The sequence below is a fragment of the Gastrolobium bilobum genome, unplaced genomic scaffold (assembly GCF_033153095.1).
Source record: "Gastrolobium bilobum isolate Gb01-03AN ecotype WA unplaced genomic scaffold, APGP_CSIRO_Gbil_v1 utg87315, whole genome shotgun sequence".
NCBI lineage: Eukaryota > Viridiplantae > Streptophyta > Magnoliopsida > Fabales > Fabaceae > Gastrolobium > Gastrolobium bilobum.
The window spans coordinates 70,496-91,463 of record NW_026899801.1 but is presented as its reverse complement, the minus strand read 5'-3'; the positions used below and the strand labels follow the sequence as shown (position 1 = coordinate 91,463).

The window sequence follows — 20,968 nt, the reverse complement described above, 5'->3', positions numbered from 1 at the left end:
ATTCTTGGATTTCAAGATGCAAGACTCCAAATCTGTTGTGAGTTAGGTTGAAGAACTTCAAGCGATTGTGCATGAAATTCATGCTGAAGGAATGTCTCTTAGTGAGTCTTTCCAAGTTGCTGCTTTCATAGAAAAATTACCAAATTCTTGGAAAGATTTCAAGAATTATCTCAAGCATAAGCGCAAAGAACTGTCACTTGAAGATCTGATCATGAGATTGAGGATAGAGGAAGATAATAAGATTTCTGAAAAGAAAAATGGCAATAACCTATGGTCTCTAAGGCTAATATTGTTAAAGAGGGATCAAGGTCAAAGAAGCGAAAATATTCTGAAGAAGGAAATGCTAACAAGGAAAGGGCAAAGAGTTCAAAGGCAATTGTTACAATTGTGGGAATTCTGGCCACCGTGCAAGGGACTGTAAGAAAGAACAAAAGAAAGATCAGAAGAAGCCACAAAAATTCAAGAAGAAGACCACCCAAGCCAACATGGTTGATATTGCTGAGAAGGTTGGAGATCTGAATCTGGCAGCGGTGGTGATGGAGTGCAATCTGGTGGGAGATACCAAGGAATGGTGGGTGGACACTGGTGCCACCAGACATGTCTGTTCAAACAAGTAGATGTTCTCCTCCTATACTTCTACAAATAATAATGAGAAACTTTACATGGGTATGGAAAGTAGCTTTGAAGATGACATTTGGCAAGATAGTGATACTTAATGATGTACTTCATGTGCCTGATATTCGCAAGAACTTAGTTTATGAATCTTTGTTGAGCAAGAATGGCTTTAAACTTGTATTTGTTTCTGATAAGTTTGTACTTACTAAGAATGATGTGTATGTAGGAAAGGGTTACCTTAGTGAGGGCCTTTTCAAGATGAATATGATGACTGTAACCAATAACAATAATATTAATAATACTACTATTTCTGTTTACTTGCTTGAGTCTTCTAATTTATGGCATAATAGATTAGGACACGTTAATTTTAAATCAATTAAGAGTTTAATTCATTTAGACTTATTGCCCAAATTTGAATGTATAAATAATAAATGTCAGGTATGTGTTGAGTCAAAATTTTGAAATTACCTTTTTCATCAATTGAAAGATCAACCGAATTGTTAGATTTAATACATATTGATATATGTGACATGAAATTTGTACCATCTAGGGGTAATAAGAAATACTTTATTACTTTTGTTGATGATTGTAGTAGATATTGTTATATTTATTTACTTAACAGTAAAGATGAGGCTATTGTAGCTTTTAGACAATATAAAAGTGAAGTTGAAAATCAACTTAATAAGAAAATTAAAATAGTAAGGAGCGATCGTGGGAGAGAATATGATGGTCCCTTCGAAGAATTCTGTATAGAGTCTGGTATTATAAATCAGACAACTGCTCTGTATTCCCCGCAATCAAATGGGATTGCAGAGAGGAAAATCGAACGTTGAAAGAAATGATGAATGCCATGTTGATCACGTCCAGTTTACCACATAACTTGTGGGGGGAAGCCATTTTAGCGGCTAACTATATCATTAATAGAGTGCCCCACAAGAAGATAAAAAACATATCATATGAAGTATGGAAAGAGAAGAAACCATCTTTAAAATACTTAAGAGTGTGGAGGTGTTTAGCTAAGGTCACGGTTCGAAAACTTAAAAGGTTAAAGATTGGACCTAAAACTGTGGATTGTGTATTCATTAGTTATGCACTTAATAATAGTGTGTATCAGTTTTTAGATTATAAATCGAATGTCTCAGATATACATGTGAATACGGTTATTGAGTCAAGAGACACTACGTTCTTTGAAGACGTATTTCCATATAACAAGTTATATGAATCAAGTAATAATAATAACGTTGTGAAACCTCGGGATGCTACAATTAGTGTTGATCCTATAGACGATGAACCTAGACGTAGTAAGAGACAAATGACCACCATATTTTTTGGACCGGATTTTCTGACATATTTGTTAGAAAATGAGCCTCGAACATATAAAGAGGTTATAACGTCCCTGGAAGCACCATTCTGGGAAGAGGCTGTCAATAGTGAGATTGAGTCTATCCTATCAAACCACAACTGGGAATTGGTAGATCTTCCTCCTAGCAATAAGCCTCTAGGAAGTAAGTGGGCCTTCAAAAGGAAGATGAAGGAAGATGGCACTATTAATAAATATAAAGCTAGGTTTGTGGTAAAAGGCTACAAACAACGCGAAGGCCTCGTCTACTTTGATACTTATTCACCTGTAACAAGGATTACATCCATTAGGTTGTTAGTCGTGGTAGCTGCGTTGAATGGGTTAGAAATACATCAAATGGATGTTAAGACTGCCTTCTTGAATGGCGATTTAGAAGAAGAAATCTACTTAGAACAACCTGAAGGTTTCACTGTCTTAGGACAAGAATGAAAAGTTTGTCGCTTAATAAAATCCCTTTACGAGTTAAAACAAGCTCCAAAACAATGGCATGCAAAATTTGACAAAGTTATGTTATCAAATGGTTTTCGAATTAATGAATGTGACAAATGTGTCTATATTCAAAATATTAAGAAAGAGTTTGCTATTGTCTGTCTTTATGTAGACGACATATTGATAATGGGCAATAATAATCAAATGATTAAAGCTACTAAACAATTACTTACAAGTAAATTCGAGATGAAAGATATGGGGATATCAGATATTATCTTGGGTATTAAAATCCATAAAACACCTGTAGGGTTGGCTTTATCAGAGGTTCACTATATTGCAAAAATTCTTGAGAAATTCAAGAGTTGAATATAACCCCTGTGAAGAACCCCGTAGATTCTAATCTTAGTTTATTAAAGAACACTAGTGAAGCTAAAGCACAAGAGTTATATGCTCAAGTGTTGGAAAGTCTTATGTATGTTATGAATTGCACCAGACCTGATATTTCCTATGCAGAAAGTCTGTTAAGTCGTTTTACTAGTAATCCAAATGAAAATCATTGGAAAGCTATAGTAAGAGTTTTGGGATACTTGAAATACACTCAAAATTTTGCTTTGTATTACAAGAAATACCCCACAGTTTTAGAAGGTTATTGTGATGCAAATTGGATCACCGGCTCTAATGACACTAGATCTACAAGTGGATTTGTGTTCACTTTTGGTGAAGGTGTTGTGTCTTGGAAATTGTCCAAGCAGACTTGTATTGCAAGATCAACTATGAAAGCAGAATTTATTACTTTAGATAAAGCCGGTGGGGAAGCCGAATGACTTCGTAATTTTATTAAGGATGTTCCTAATTGGCCAAAGTCGGTACCAGCCGTATGCATACACTGTGATAGCCAAGCAGTGTATAACGGTAAGTCTAGACATATACGTCGTAGACATGATACCGTAAGACAACTGCTCTCAAATGGAATCATTACAATTGACTATGTTAAGTCTAAAGAGAACATAGTGGATCCGTTAAATAAAGGGATTCCTAGAGAATTGGTTGAGAATTTGTCGAAAGAAATGAGTTTAAGGCCTATCAATTGTTGATCATTGTGGTAACTCTACCTTGATGAGTGGAGATCCCACGAACTAGGTTCAAAGAGACAACTAAGTGATGTTCCACAGTTAAAATATTGGGGAGTTTCTAAACTCATACTCATTCCTATGACAAGACAATGAATTTATAAAGGTAAGCATTTAAGCTTTTAATGATTTCTTAATTTGATGTGTTCAGATGATGTATAGTGAGTTGCATCACAAGGAATCACATGTGAGTGTGAAGTGAGGGCCGCTTCTATGAGAATTTTTTAAAGGCCGATTCTCTAGAACACTCGCAGAACCAGGCAGGTGTCCCACTGACAAAATGGGAACAACAAAGGACCAACAATGTTAGAGAAGCAATTGTGCGACTCCTATTGTCTAGTGTACACAAAAGGTCGACGGTTCAAAGTCGCCATGACCACCGATTGACCGAGTACATCCGATAGGTTTTACTAAGGAAGGTTCAAAGGTAACCCTTACCTATCTCAATGCAATTGTTTCTTGTTGAGGAATTATAGTTTGCATTCATATTCATTTGCATATATTTATGATGAATTGACTGTGGAGGATTGTTAGAATTTTAAGTATAAAACTCTTCATGGGTTACGGATAAGAAGGGGTTTGGAAGGAAAAAAGAAAATAGGGAAGATGAAAGGGTGTGTGGGTTATAAGAAGTCCGACATTGGACAGCTAATAAGAGACGAGAGAGTATATAAGTTCTCACCTCACACTCCTAAATTGTCCCTTGGGGCACTACACTTTTTGTGGAGGGGAGAGAAGCTAGGTGGCCTTTGGTTCACCACACACGCACGCGAGCGCCGCCATCGTTGTTCGTCCGTTTGTCCGGCCGCCTCGGATCGGATCTGTTCGGCTCGGTTCGTTCGTGTTTGTGAAATTAAAAGAATTTTTATTAAATTATTTTATTAATTTTTTGTCCAAAATACCCATGTCCCCGTTGCTTCCCTCTAAAATTATTCAAACCGAAACGTTGCTTTCCGCCATTTTTGAACCGAATAGGTTCTTACCTTTCGTTTCATTCTGAATCGAACAGGTGCATTCGGTTGAATTTGAACCGAACTGGTCATCGGTCGCACATTTTGGCTGCCGTTCGATGCAGCGGTTTGCCGACGGTGTTTCATCGTGACTTTTCGACGTCTATATAAACGCTCCTCCCTTCAGAAAATTCATAAAAAATTTCTGCATTGTTATTCTGCCGATTTTTTGCTTCCCTTGTGCAGATATCCATACATCCCTGTAATTCTTCAGACATACTGTTGTTTTTCGTTTGGGCTCTTGGTTGGTAGTTGCCATCATCCTTGAGACGCAATACGTTCTATCCTGGGAGACACTTGTTCATCTACCTTCGGCAATAGTGAGAGAACAAATTGTCTCAAGGAGACAACTGTGTTGGACTCGAATTTCTTTCACTATTCTGCATACTAGTTTATACTTTTCCTGTACCGTGAGTCTGTTCTTATTTTTCTTATTGCATTGTGTTTGATAATTTCATTTTAATTTTCTCTATTACATTCAGATTCAAGTCTTTTAGTGATCTTTCACCCACTGTCTTTTATAATAGAGGATCATTCCACTTCCAGATCTTAGACCAACACTACTCCTCCCAAATAATCAGCTCCAACTATTGAGTATCACTAATCAGATTATATAGCACCCAAACGATATCAAATCACCATTTTCCAGAGTTCACTATTTTTTTATATCAAGAAGCTCCAAATCCAAAGGTGGTATCACATTACGCATAATCTAACATATGTGCGCTACCTAGTGCATAGCTACTGATCATTACTGTAATTTTGACATTATATAATATTTGTGTCGGGCATTGGGTATTAAAATTGAAGAAACAAGTCATAAAATCTCAAACCAGAGGTTTTAAATATGTTTTGAAGATAAGAGAGTAATTTAGAGTTTAAAGAAAGGAATTAGTAGATCCCACCCACTTCTTTTGTATTATATAAGATAAATTTGTCTCATGCAACGTGAAAAATAATATCCCCTTAAATAAAAAGGACAAAAGTATTTTATATATCCAATTTTTTAATTTGCACAGTTTTTGAGGAAAATAGAATTGGACAATTGGTGGAATCATCCTCAATCTTATTTCAACTTGAGATCAAGTTAAAAATCTCAATCGTTCAATGATAGATTATTTTCTCTTTTCTAATTTATGAATTTTATCATTAATAAAAGGGTTTATTTTTTTTAAAGTTACTTTAGATAACTTTATCTAATGTTCATCGAAACGACGTCGTTTTGGGGCGAAAATCATGGTGTTTTTATAATTTTAATTTATTTCAGGGTTATAATAGTCTTTATCATTCTAATTTTTTAATTTTTCAACCTCAAAACGACGTCGTTTCGATGAACATTAGACAAAGTTGTCTAAAGTAACATCAGAAACTTTTTTTTCCATTTATCGTGGTGTTTTTGTAATTTTAATTTATTTCAGAATTATAATAGTCTTTATCATTCTAATTTTTTAATTTTTCAACCTCAAAATGACGTCGTTTCGATGAACATTAGACAAAGTTGTCTAAAGTAACTTTAGAAAAAACAAACCCTTATTTTAAAGGGAAAAATCAAATTAAAACTAACATAAAATATGATTAGAAATTAATATGGAAAATACAAATATATTAAGTTTAGAATCACTTAAGGTTAATTATGGATATCAAATTTAAAAGCGTATGAGAAAATCTAAATTAATAAAAAGGAATAGCAAAGGCTCCCACCTATAAAGCAACTTAACACTTTTTTTCCTCTTTTTCTGTATTTCTCTTTATTTTCTCTTTTTTTGTAAATGTAATGTAAAATTTAAAAAATTAGTTTGTTGATATGTACTTTCTTTTATTGCATTTATAATTTCCCTTTTTAGTAATTTATATTAAAAAAATGTTTCTCTTACAATAAGAGATAACTTTATCTCGTACAACCCCAAAACTGTATATTTGAGGTTTAAGAAAAAAATAAAGAATATTTTGTTTTTTTCTTATATCAAGAATTTTACTCTAATACTCTATCTTTTTTTTAAACCCCAAAATTATGTCATTTTGAATTTATAAAAAATAATTTTATCTCCTGATACACAAAAAAACATTAATTTCAATTTATATACAATCTTAATGTTAGGAAACAATTTAATATAAACCTCCCAAAAATTAAATCCTCACCGTTTCCTTTTAGTGTGTTTTTGCTTTAACTCTATCTTTCTTTTTCTTTCTTTTTTGTAATAAAGAGGGGCAAAAGCCCCAAGCTTTAACTCTATCTTTGTCTCAGATTATCTATGCTAAACTTTCTGTTTCTAATCACTGAATTAAGAAGTGGGCTCAATACCGTCGCATGTTAATCTCAGCATGCACTTAGTATAATATTACTATCATAAACCTCTTGTATAATTAAATTTGCTTTTGATTATGCATAAAATCACTTCAACATTTCGAAGTTTACTTTTCAATATTTTTTTGGTATTAACTTTTCAATATCTTTAAAAGAATATACATTACCATTTACCAATCCTATTTGTTTATTTTATTTTCTTTAATTAACTTTTTTCTTATTTTCTTAAAATATATTTTATTAAATAAATAAACGAATAGTATATTTCTTGAATAAACCCTTTTTTTAATCCTTTAAAACATTTTGTCATCCAATTAGTATCTCAGAAGATTAGCAAGTCCTCACACAAATATTTTAAAGATTTTCGCTAAATCAACCCTTCAAAGATTTAAAATATCACCATGTTCATTCTTATGGTGAATTAAAGTGGTGACACAAGGCGAATTTAGTAATTGTCTTATATATTTGAGGGACTAATTTGCTAGCATAAATATTTGGAACACTAATATAGTAAAATCTAATCTTTGAAGGATTAATTTGGTGACCAAAATTTTTAGAAGACTAATAATGTATTAACACTTTCATCTTTAGCGGATCAAGTAAAGAATAACGTTCATACATATCTGAATTTCTCATTAACAATTATAATTATTAATTTTTTCAGTAAGCTTTAATTATTAATTTTAAGATAGTAACATTTGTTTTTTTGGATTCAAAACAAAATAATACGTAATACTATAGTAATTATGGAAACAAAACCAATAATAAAAAGTAAAAACGCCAATATTGTATCTAATAAGACCTCCACTTATATTTACTTTGTTAACTTTTAATACTTAACGTGTTAACTCTATAAGATTTCCAAAATATTTCTGAATATAGAGACCATAGAGAAGCGTTCCAATTCCCCTATATCTTTTGATAAACTCAGATTAATGTTCAAAATTCAATATTATTTAATTTTATTTTAACTACGAATGTTAATAATGTATATATATATATATATATATATGAGGCAAGATCATTTGACACCGGTATCAACTTTAAAGTTTGACACCTCATCTAAAAGCCGTTAGATCAGAAAAGATCAATGGTGTCACATGCTTACAAATCAGAATCGTTGATCTTTTGTGATCTAACAGCTTTTAGATGAGATGTATTTAACACCGGTGTCAAAAGATAAGCCCAGTTATGCCAGTTCTTTGGGATAGCTTTGATGAATATCCTGCTTTTTAATCTTTTTGTTGAGTATAGGCGTTATATGCAATTTGAACTGGTTTCCATAACATGATATGCAAGATTCTTGCATGTCTATTATATGACATTAAATGTGACTCAACGATAAACAATAACCAAAGAAAAATGCAGATAACCATCATCAATATATTACATATAATATTAAAGACAAAACAGGAACCTAGATACTTTTCTTTAAGGCTTCGACAGCTACTAAATAACCAATAAACTTGTGTTAGAACTCTGATTCTGAAAATGGATTCAACGCCTTTCTCGTGGACAGTAAATTTTGGAGTGAAATAGCCTTTCAATATCAGCAACAACTACTTGTGGCAGCATCAGACTGGGGTGGCTTGTCCTTAAAAATGTTCTTTTTAACCCCCTTAGAGCCCTCGGCTAAGAGGCTAGGTGTGTCCAGAATCTGGGGAAACACAAAAAAATATTAAAAAAATTATGGTCGTTTTCTATGATATTAACATGTTGATTATAACAACTCAAAAAATGCAATCCGTTTCCATGTGCCCCATGTACCAATTTTTCTTTACGCGTCAACTTGTGTCTATTCCGTATCATGAGTAATAATTAGCTATTTACCTGCCAAATAACTACTTTCCCAAGATTGTACAGCATACTTTTTTCAATTAAACATTTCTGCCTTCCGCAATCATATATAAGAGGCATGTCAAGTGAAAGTATTGGGTTATTATGAGAGGTAAGAAGAGCAAATCATAACAATTGAAACTTACATGGATGACCAAGATACTAAAAAGAGAAAGTTGCATGATTTTAATAATGACCACTTATGCATGATTCAACAATCATGATTTGCTTCCCTTACTCTCATAGCAAGCCAGTGCTCTCGCTTGAAAGTAGTATGGTTACATGCATAAGGAATGCATGCAGTACACCAATTATGGACCAAAGTTAAGTTAGGAAATAGGCATATATGTCACTCAACATACCTTCAAAACAAGCTCTTCAAAGCATTGTTGTACGTTAACTCGAGTTTTAGCACTGCATTCAATAAATAGGCAACCATATTCCCTGGCAAACTCTATTCCCTCTTTCTTTGTCACAACTCTATCACCCTCCTGAAAAGCAAATATTATCCATCTGTATGTCAAGTCCTCTTATGGAATGCATTAATAAATATAGTAATAAACTCTAATATAATGCATAATTCTGAACACGAAATAAATGAGACATGTAGCAGACTTGAGACATCGAAGACATGAGATTATTCTTATACTTGGGCCAGAATGGAAGAAGATTTTCTTGTACCAATGGCATCCAATAGAGGGGGATTCAATGTGATACAAGATTTACATTTACTTAAATACAAAGTAAAATCATTCAAAAAAACTTGCTTCCTTATCTTTTTTTTTTCCTTTTTTTTTTTAATTTAGAGGGTAGTAATCCTCCCAGAAGAACTAGAAGACAAAATGGAAATAGAGGATATGTAATCAAGGCCAAGGAACCTAGAAAAACTAAAGGGAAAAGACAAAACAGACCAAAGACAAGTACATTAACCCAAAAAATCCCCCCAACCCCTTTGTACATCTATAACAGAAACTCCTCTGAAACAAAGTTATCAAATGCGGATTGTGGCATGTCGTAGCCAACCCCAAGAAACGCTATAATGCTATAGCGGGTTGCGGTTGTAAAAATAGCGAAATAGATATATGACAAAAAGACAAAGTTATCAAATGCAGATTGCGGCATGTCGCGATCAACCCCGAAAAATGCTATAGCGCTATAGTGGGTTGCGGTTGCGAAAATAGTGGAATAGATATATAACAGAAATAATGACAAAAAGAAACATTTTTTAAAGGCAGAGATAGCAGAAGTGACGGAGATAGACTAAAAAACTAAAAAACCCTTAAAAAATTTCTGTTACACATTTAAATTTAGGAAAAATTGACATTTTGCCTTATGACAGCAATATGGCCGCGATTTGCGATCGCAATGGCCACTGTTGCGTTCCGATGAGGCGCGGAGCGGTTTCTTGCGGTGAGGCACTGCAACGCCCATACGGCGCGGCTCGCGGCGCTATTGCGACGCAATTAACTACTATGCAAAAAGAAACATTTTTTAAAGGCAGATGTAGCAGAAGTGACAGAGAGACGCAGATAGACTAAAAAATCCTAAAAAAATTTCTGTTACACATTTAAATTTAGGACAAAATTGACATTTTGCCTTATGACAGCAATATGGCTATGATTTGGCCGCAAATGCGATCGCAATGGCCGCTATTGCGTTCTGGTGCGGCACAACGCCCTCGCGGCGCTATTGCGGCGCAATTAACTACTATGCTCTGAAAGACCGCACATTGACGGCCTGACAAGTGACACCCACATGGAAATCAGAAAAACTGCATTCTATAACAGATGGGACGGCAGAAACTTTTGATTCAAAACTCAGGCATCATGCTCCATCCATAAACAACAAAACCCCACAAAAAGAGCACAGTGCCAGAGAATTTGTCCCTCCTCCATTCCACACCCTTTAAACTGAGCAGGCAGAAATTGGTCTGAAGATATCCAATAGTATTTTCTCTGAATCAAAGTTTCCTAAGAATTTCTCCAGAAGAAAGAGAATTTAAAGTACCAACTAACATTGATTTTAAGCATGGATATCCAGCACAGACAGCCAGAAACATATGTATAGATTCCGGTAATCAAACAAAAATTTGACATGATTGAAAAACGCACAGAAAGATGAAGGGAGAGTATATGATATTTAGGACAGATACCTTATCCACTTTGTTTCCAACAAGCATCTTGATGCAGTCCTGATTTGTTGAATAAAGGTCTATCTCCTTTGCCCATACTTCAGAGAGGTTCGTAAATGTTTCTCGCCGAGTTACATCATAAACTGCATCAGTTTGAGGAGCTAAATTCAGTTAATTGAAAACTAAAATTTCAACAAAACATTTATTGGGGACTACATTTCCCAATATCCAAAGACCATTCAACATAATGCAACTGATAGAGATATGCCCGCCATTTCCTGGTGAATTCAACCAACAACTTAGAACGGTAATTTTAGTTTGGTCCCTGAATTGCCGCAGCTCAATTAAACAAAGAGAAATTCAGTTAACGAACCAAAGCATGAAATATGTAGGAAAGTATGATTTTCAGTATTTGCTTGCCAATATCTTTATCAATGTCCAATGCATAGTTAAGTTTTCTCAAGCAAGAAGCAACATGAATGATTTTCAACTCTCACAATGATATTGAAGTGGTATTCCAAGATTCAGCACGGGTCAAGGAAAATGACTTAAAGTTGTATGAAGTGTATTAATTTGTAAGTAACCAAATAGTTTACATGCTCCACAAATGCTTGAGAGCATCAAGAAAAGATTATTTTCAAGATCCCCTCTTTACTTATCTTCTGCCATTACTGTCCCTTATTTCTGCAATGCTCTTTATAGCCACCATCAATTAGACCTATATGCCCATCATCATTGCTTTGAAAAGATTAGCTTTATGGCAAGCATTTGGTTTGATTGTGTGAGGCAAGTTAGGCAACAAAGAAGCTTTAACCATGGACTAAAAGCGTGGCACAACTTAAGTTTTGGCTTTAACTCCTCTCAGCAAAGAACCAACTTGCTCATACCATCTTTACCAAGCGAATCACAGACTGTATCAGATTGCAAAAAACAGTATAAAGGCATAGGTTAACTTTCAAGAGAAAGACAAACTACTGAACTACGTATCTCTCTCATCATACAAAATGTTACAATATATTCCAGTCTAGGTTCTCATGAAAACTCAAAACACTTCACCCAATTGATAAGTATTTGACTGGGAGGGTGGTGAATCAAGAAATGGAGAATTGAAACTCACCCATGATGATCCCTTGCGCACCTCGGTAGTAAGAACTTGTCAATGTTCTGAATCTCTCCTGACCAGCTGCATAATTAATCACCATATATCCACAATTAGACACTACTGCTAGGAAAGGATTTGAAGAAAGGTATCAATTGAAACATCAATAAAAAAATAAACACAAGCGAACACCTGTATCCCAAATGGCAAGTTTCAGCTTTTTACCATCCATAGTCACATATTTGACCTTAAAATCAACACCTATATTGAGACATCAAACAAGAAAAAAAGCATGAAACTCTAGATCACACTGAATAGCAATTAATTGAACAAAACAAAGCAGGGAGAATCAGTGAGCTATCAGCTAAGGCTACACTAATAACATGCTATGGCTATGTCAAAGACAATGAATGGCTTGTTCCTAAGATGCATAAACCTAGATTCAACAACAAAAGGCATGTGAGTTTTGGAAATGAATGAGGAACAAAACAAACCAATTGTAGGGGAGAGATCTTCAAAGGTATCGGAGGTGAAACAGAGGAGGAGACTACTCTTGCCAACACCGGAGTCCCCAATCATCAACAACTTAAACAAATAATCGAATTCCTGGCTCGAACTCGAATCCATCGCAATCAACTGATCCAATCATAAAATAACGAACAAAAATAAATAATCGAATTTTCCTTTGAACAAAAATCGATTCTGAAACTCATCACATCGCAATATAACGAAATGAACATTGGCATCAAAATACAGTGATTATACGAGAGAGAGAGAGAGAGAGAGAGAGAGAGAGAGAGAGAGAGAGAGAGAGAGATTGAGATTCGCATACCTAAGAATTAAGAAAATCAAATCCTAGAGGAACTGGTCGGAGATGAAATATTAGGAAGCAAAATAAAACGGAACTGTGTCCGAATTACCAGGTCACCGTTCCACTTTCTTTTTTTTCATTTTAAAAATTTTTTTTTTTGGGCTCCACCTCAGAATTATTTCTAATATATTCTACTTTTGTATGTAAACCACTAACATTATTTTCATAATCATTATTGGGAGGTTAAGGTCTGCATGACAATCATTCTGTTCTCTGGCACTGTTACTCAAAAGAAACAATTCTTTTTTATTTTTGTGCCTTGAAATAGTTACTGAGAAAAAAAATGTGTTTGATAACATATTTTATTTTTATTCCGAGAATGAGAATTGCGTTTGATAACACAATAAATAATAGAATAAAAAATCATTCCTATTAAGCATAAAAAAATTTCGGATCATCACTTTTCTTTTCATATGGTGTGGTGGTGGTGGTGGCGGTGGCAATAGTGGTGATGAAATGGTGGCGGCGGCGACAACGGTGGTAATGGTGCTATGATGGTGGTAGTGGTGTGGTGTGGTGGTGGTGACGGTAGTGATAATGGTGGTGACGGTGATGGTAATTGTGGTGGTAGTGGTGATGATGATGATGTGCTGATGGTAGTGGTGACAACAATGGTCGTAGCGATGGTGGTGGTGGCAGTAGTGGTGGTAATGGTGATGACATGGTAGCAGTGGCGGCAGCGGCAGTGGTTGTAATGGTGGCATAGTAGCGGTGGCGACAGTAGTGGCGGTGACGACAGTGGCTGCGACGATGTTGATGATGATGACATGGTGGTGGCGGTGGCAGTGGCATGATAATGGTAGTGGTGGTGGTAATGTTGGTGGTGGTGGCGGCGATGGTAGTGGTGGTAGTGGTTACAGCAGTGTCTATGACGATGGTGATGGAGATGACATGCTGGCGGTGGTGTAATGATGGTAGTGGTGGTAGTAATGGTGGTGGCAACAGCGGCGATGGCGGTAGTAGTGGTGGCGCGGTGGTGGTGGTGGTGATGGCAGTGACTACGATGATGATGATGATGATGATGGTGGTGGTGGTGGTGGTTGGTGACAGTGGTAGTGATAATGGTGGTGACGGTGATGGTAGTGGTGGTAATGACAGTTGTGGTGGTACGACGATGGTAGCGGTGGTCGTGTCGGGATGGTGGTGGTGGTGGTGATGATGGTAGTGGTGGAGAATAATTGAGAGGAATAAGGGTGTGCATGACAACTTTCCCGGAATCAATTCTTTTTTAATTTCTGTTCCCGGGAACAGAAATGGATAGGAAACTCGTTTGGTAAAACTCGTTTCCCGAAATCAATTTTTTTGATTCTTTTTTCTGTTCCCCAACACAAAAATAAACCAGTTCATCCTGGGAACAAAAAAATAAACCGATTTTACCAAACGAGTTTTCTATCCATTTCTGTTCCCGGGAGCAGAAATTAAAAAAAAAATTTGATTCTGGAAACGTTGTCATGAACACCCTAATTTATCACCTAAGCCACCCGACTTTTGTTGCATAAATACTCAAAAAAAAAACTAAAATGATAATCGATAGAATGATAAAATAAATTAGAAGATTAATAAAATGGGGAAGGATATTGTAATAACCAAGTTGTGTTACTACCATATTACTACCAATTAATCTCACCGTTAGATCGATTATGTTGATCCAACATTTATATTTATTTTCATCTTTGTATGATTATGATTCCCCATATTTAAAGTGAAAGCATTAAATATGGGAAATCATAGTCATACAAAGGTAGAAATAAATATAAAGTATTAAAATTGGGAAATCATGACCATACAAAGATGAAAATAAATATAATCGTTGAATCAACATAATCGATCTAACGGTGAGATTGATTGGTAGTAACTTGGTAGTTACAATATCCTTCCCCTAAAAAAATAGTTGAGAAATAATTTATTTATTTTTTGATAAATCAAAGGGTCGAAGCCCAACAAGAAAACAAAATAAACATAAACAATAGACACCTAATCTACTGAATGTTCAGCAAGCGAGGACTATCCGCAGAAGCTTGAACATCCAGAGGAGAGTCCTCAGTGATTAGAAAGTCCAAATTCTTAGAATTGTTCAAAATAGAATTTGTCATCCAATCCGTAATAGCATTTCCTTCTCTGTAAGTATGAAGAATTGTGACAATCCAATCCTTTTGAATCCAAGCTCGTATGCAAGAGATCAAGTGACCTTCACGAGCTGCTACACCAGAAGAGGTGAGCACAGTGACTACACTGGATGAGTCACTCTCAAGAACAATGTTTCTATTCCCAGAGTTCCAAGCTAGCTCCAACCCACAGAGGACACCCCAGAGCTCAGCTTTAAAGGAATTACACACACCAAGCTTATAAGCAAATCCAACAATCCAGGAACCTTGAGCATCACAGATGACCCCTCCACAAAATGTTATATCAGGAGTTTCCACGGGAAGCACCATCAATATTAATCTTTATAAAACCCTCCATAGGGAATTACCAAGCAATATTAACAACCACGTATTTTTTTCCTGATCCATTTTCATTAGAATAACCATCAGACTCAATAACATCTCGAACCAAATTACGGATTAAAAGCTCTCAGTGCCCACTAGGAGGGACTATAACTCCATGGATAGTACCATTACGCCACTGCCACAACTTCCAGCAAGTAATAAAAAAGATAGATAGACAAAATCCTTTTGCTGATGACTCCTTCCAATCACCAATGAAATTATCCAGCCATGAAAATATATGTTGATCGAAAAAAACGTCCCACAACTCCTCTGGAACAAACCCGCACCGCAAAGCTTTAGCCTGATGATAATCCCTTAAGGCATGAAGGATAGATTCTCTCTCTCAGTTCTACATATGGGACAGGAATCGTTGCCACCATTCCATTGGGAAATATTACTCATTGTGAGTAACCTACCATGGACCACCTTCCACATAAACAACTTAACTCTTTGTGGACCTTTCCAAGATCATATGTTCTTCGAAATATTTGATTCATCAACTGCAAGACCTTTGATGTCACTAATACATCTATATAGATTTTGGATTGATTGACCAAAATTAAGGAAACCAATTAATTAAATTAATTTGCTAAAATTGGGGAAACAAATCAATTGGATTGATTGACCAAAATTAAGGAAACCAATTAATTAAATTAATTGGCTGAAATTGGGGAAACAAATCAATTGGATTGATTGACTAAAATTAAGGAAACCAATTAATTAAATTAATTGGTTGAAATTTGGGAAACCAATCAATTGGATTGATTGGATAAAATTAAGGAAACTAATTAATTAAATTAATTGGCTGAAATTAGGGAAATCAATCAATTGGATTGATTGGATAAAATTAAGGAAATTACCCAATAAGATTGGGATTTGATGAGGCGCTGATTTGACCTAGTCTTAGGTGAATGAGGTGCCACATCTATAAATAGCCCCTCTTCGTCCTTAGTTTCGTATCTCTTCTTTTTCTCTAATTTTCTCCACTGAAACCTTAGCCAACACACACATAAGTGTGGCGGCTATCTCTCTCTTGGAATAACCAAACGCACTACCCAATCTCTATTCTTCTCTTGAGTCTAGCAAACCTCCATTGAAGGATATTGGGCATTCGAAAAAGTGTTCTTCTCTTACAAGACAAAAACGCATTTGATCAGGAATAATTATCCAAATAAAGATATCAACTTTAAACCCTAACATGTCTATTGCATGATTCGTGGGTTGAACATGATTGAGGGTGGGCAAAAGTTGCTTCTTCCGCACAAAAATTTAATTTTTTCCCTCTTTTATGTTCATGGCCTACAAAAGGCCACTTTCAAGTGGTATCCCAAACCATAGAGTCAGGTCCATCAGTACTACAAGGAACCAAAGTGCTACGAAATAAATCAACGATATCCTCTATTAACCAACGATTTAGCTCCTCATAATCCTGCTCTCCATCTACTGATGTCCACTCCGCCATTGATTTATTCGTGTCCATATTATGATCAATATTCACAAAATCAATCAATGCTTTCTGTTGTAATAACCATTTATCCTTCCAAAAGTTGATGCGGTTATCATCTCCTAATTTCCAACACAACCGGTCCTGCAATTCATTCCACCCACATTCTGCACATGTTTTTCCAAAGATTAGAATCATCATTTCTAGCCATGAAAAGCCCACCCTATTGGCTATCAGCAACATATTTGGCATGTAGCACCTGAGCCCAAAGTTGATTGAGATTTGAATGACATTCCCATGCACATTTAGCAATAAATGCATCGTTCATCAATTCTAAGCTTTTCAAACCAAGACCACCACAAGCCTTAGGACGAGTAATGATATCCCAGCTGATACCATGATACTTTCTATGATTCTCCATATCACCTCATATGAAGTCACGTTGCATTTTCTCATCTCTAGGGATTTTACAACTTTACATCTGGTAAAATGGATTACCGCCATCACACATTGAGCCAATGTAACTCGACAAGCCTGAGAAAGGTATTGTTGTTGCCAAGCATTCAGTTTCACCTTAACTTTCTCTATTATGCTCTCATAGAAATCCCTAGTAGCTCTCCCATGTTGCATCATAAATCCCAGATATCGACCCATATTTTTAACAAGTTTGAACCCACTACGCTGAGTGATGTTCCTTACCGTATTGTCATCAGTGTTCCTGGAGAAAAAAATAGTTGTTTTTTCAATACTCAACTTTTCTCCTTATATTTTCTCAAATAAATTAAGGTACTTCATAAGCACGTCAATTTGTTCAACATTAGCCTCCATAAACAGCATAAGATCATCTGCAAAAGCTAAATGAGAAATTGGAGGCCCACCTTTCTCAACTCAAATTGGTTTCTAGAGAGTACCTCTAACCACCGGCGGACCTACATTGGAGCAAGTGTCTACAATTGCAGAAAAAAAAATTTAGGAATTTTTTTTTCACAGGTTTAGAATTTGAGAGAAAGAGATTGTCGCTCGACGACACTCACCTGACTTCCACCCAAATCAGTCTCCACTGTTTTGAGCTTGTCGCTCGACGACACTCACCTGACTTCCACAGAAGACTCGGCTTTATTATCATTCATCGACGATGACATCGAACGTGAGTTGCAGTGGTAGGATGTAGAGATAGATAGATTTCTCAACGCTCAAGTTAGCTCTGGTTTTGATGTCTAGTCTACCACTGATTTATTGTCATACGAGATAAAATCTTCAATGAATAGACCATATAATTTATACACATTTGATATATCTTCTATTGTTGGTCGTTAGGTGCATTTGTTAAGTTTTTCATTGTATGATCTGAAAAGAAATCAAAGAAAAATGTCTTATTGGCATTTTGGTGTCTAAATGTGTTTTTGTGTTTCTGTTAGACAATGGTTATGACTTATGATATCTAATGTGCGTAATGTCAGTGCATGTTTGGAGAACACTTCTTTTGGGAAAAATAATTGCTTTCTTTTTTCAAAATCTACACATTTTTATTAAAAGCTTTTGGCTTCAATATAAACTAATCCAAACACGTACCAAAGATAGAGTGAAGATTTTATATAACCTTTTTTTTGGTTTATATTAAGTTGAAGTCTTCTTTTCTTTTTTGTTTATATTCTTTTATTTTTTAATGTATTTAAAACATTCTTTATAAAAAAAATTTCGGGGCCGCAACCGCAAACCCCGCCACTAAATGTGCTGACATAAATAAAATTTTCTAGGTCCGCCACTGTCTCTAACAATAGTGTTGACAATATGAGACAACTTCTCTATGGCAATTACAAACAAATACGGTGGTAGAGGATCACCTTGTCTAATACCTCTAGAATGGAAAAATCCTCCGTTTTGCAACCATTCCAAAGAACATTAATCTTAGAGGTTTGGACACAGCTCATGATGAGCTTAATTAAATGATCAGGGAAAGCTATTTCCTCAAGGGTTTGATGCAAAAAAAACCCCAACTGAGCCTGTCATAGGCCTTCGTCAAGTCTATTTCTATAGCCATATACGGTCTTCTTCCTCTCATTTTATGCATGGGATGAATAAGCCCCCGCACTATAATTATATTATCCTGGATCTTTCTATTGGGAACAAAACTGGCCTGAAATGAAGATATAATTTTCTCCTTAACATTCTTCATTCTTTGCACAATTACCTACGAGAGAACTTTGTACACCACTAAACAAAGAGATATAGGCCTGAATTGGGACATGAACTCTGGGCTCTTTGTTTTAGGGATTAAAACTAAGAGTGTAGAATTAAAATATGCTATAAGCTCCACATGATCCTTATCACATCACAAACCTGTTGTTTCACCTTGCACCATTATCTTTGGAAGAAGACCGTTGGGTAACCGTCAGCCCTAGAGGCTTTATAAGTCCCTCATTGCAAGCAAAATTTTAGACATCTCGTGTGAACTAGGGGTCCTCACCATCTCCCTACATTCATCCAGAGATATTGCAGCCCGGCAGTTCGCCGAACAAAGCCATCTACGACTTGGCATCTCTTGAGTGAAAAGTTTTTTTATAAAATTCGCATACTAGCGTTTTTAAAGCAGTGGGATCTTCAGTCCAAGTGTTTGAGTTATTCCTGATTCTGGTCACTTTATTATTACTCCTACGAATCAAGGTCTTCAAGAGATAAAATATAGTGTTTCTATCTCCATTAACAATCCACTGATGCCTAGATTTTTGGAACCAAAGCATTTCTTCTTCTTCAAGAGTTAGGTTGAGATTTTTCGTATATTCCTTTCCAATTCTTATAAACTCACGTTATCCTCAAATTCTCTTCTGGTTTAGATCTCTGTCAACTTCTGGGAGAGGTGATCTTTCCTACGATTGATATCACCAAAGACATATTTATTCCAGTGCCGAAGTTGAGGCACAAAGTTAATGAGCATAGAGTTGATTTCAACCTCACAATCGCAATTTGCATACATCAACTCAGAGAACCTAAGATTATATAGCCACGAAGACAAAAATCTAAACGGCCTCTCTTGCCTGAAATTAGTAGTTGCAAAGAGCTTAACTAGTAATGGATTATGATCTGAATCAATTCTGAGCAAGGTTCGGACTTCTGCTTCTTCAAAATAAACTCTCCAAGGTAGGTTGATGATGGACCTCAAAAATTGAGGTCAATTGATAGGTTAATTACTCCTCAAATCCAAATTTTCATTGTAAAATAGCTGCTCTAACTCAAATTTTACTACTAAATACAGTTTATTGATAAACAAGGCTGGAGAAATTCGCATTTTTGGAAAACAAGGAGCAACTGAATGTAAAATGATCTATTTTTATTACTTTTAGGCTTAAGGAATTATTTTGCATTTTCAAGAGGCCCAATATCCATATAAAAAAGGCCCAACTCTTAAATAAAGCAAACTTGGAGAGAAAGAAAGAAGAAAGAGAAAAGGGAGACAATAAAGCAAGAAAGAGCAAAAAAAGCAAAAAGTAATCGAAAAAGCATTGTACCGTGTTTTTGGAGTAGAAAAGCAACCAATTGGATGTGAACACGTCAGCGGAGCAGAGATGAAGGAATGGCACAATAGCTTGCAACATCACATCACCAAAACTCAGCAAAAGAATAAGGTTTTAGGGCTAATTTGTCAGGAGAGACGTCACTGATTGGTGGGAGCACTGACGAAATCTGTACCATTGATTAAATCAATGACCAAGACAGCACCTTTAAGGAACTTTTTACCTATAAATACTGAAGAATTCACTATTTTTAGAAGCTTTTGGGGCACTCTTGGAGAGGACTCAATGTCCTCCTTAGGAAATTCTTCTTTTCTTCTATTTTTTTATTTTCTTTTTGTATTTAGGATTTCATTATGCTCCTTAGTATGAGCTAGTTATTTTTAGTCGGCAAGGGTGAAGTAGAAGTACCTCTCTTTATCTTAAGTTGAACTTTTAATGAAAATCTATTTTCTTTAATGAAATGTGTGTTGTTTCTTTGTTTAATATTCTAATATTGTGATGCCCCTTGGTTTGCAACTTCATCCCAGGACCACTCGGTCGATGAGACCCTCACAAGGCAATATGGAGAAACGTTAGAAATCTGAGGATATTTTGCTCAGAGTCAGAGGAATATCCGAAAGAAGGAGCACTGTTATGTGTAAATCACTTTTGCTAGTGATCCCTTCATCCATGATCTTCTGAGAAGACAAACATAATCTCCCTTGAGCTTTAATCCATTGGACTATTAAAGTAATTTG

General features: G+C 35.5%; 1 protein-coding gene across 1 annotated transcript; it reads right to left on the bottom strand.

Annotated features, from left to right (window-relative positions):
* Positions 1–8,118: 8,118 nt before the first annotated feature.
* Positions 8,119–12,862, bottom strand: LOC133293613 (ras-related protein RABC1-like). Its single transcript, XM_061492204.1, has 7 exons — positions 12,748–12,862; positions 12,410–12,551; positions 12,108–12,176; positions 11,934–11,999; positions 10,838–10,959; positions 9,048–9,176; positions 8,119–8,506 (listed from the first exon to the last, which is right to left on the bottom strand). The coding sequence occupies exons 2-7, from the start codon at positions 12,540–12,542 to the stop codon at positions 8,399–8,401; spliced, it is 627 nt and encodes a 208-aa protein (XP_061348188.1). The 5' UTR covers positions 12,543–12,551; positions 12,748–12,862; the 3' UTR covers positions 8,119–8,398.
* Between the last annotated feature and the right edge of the window lie 8,106 nt (positions 12,863–20,968).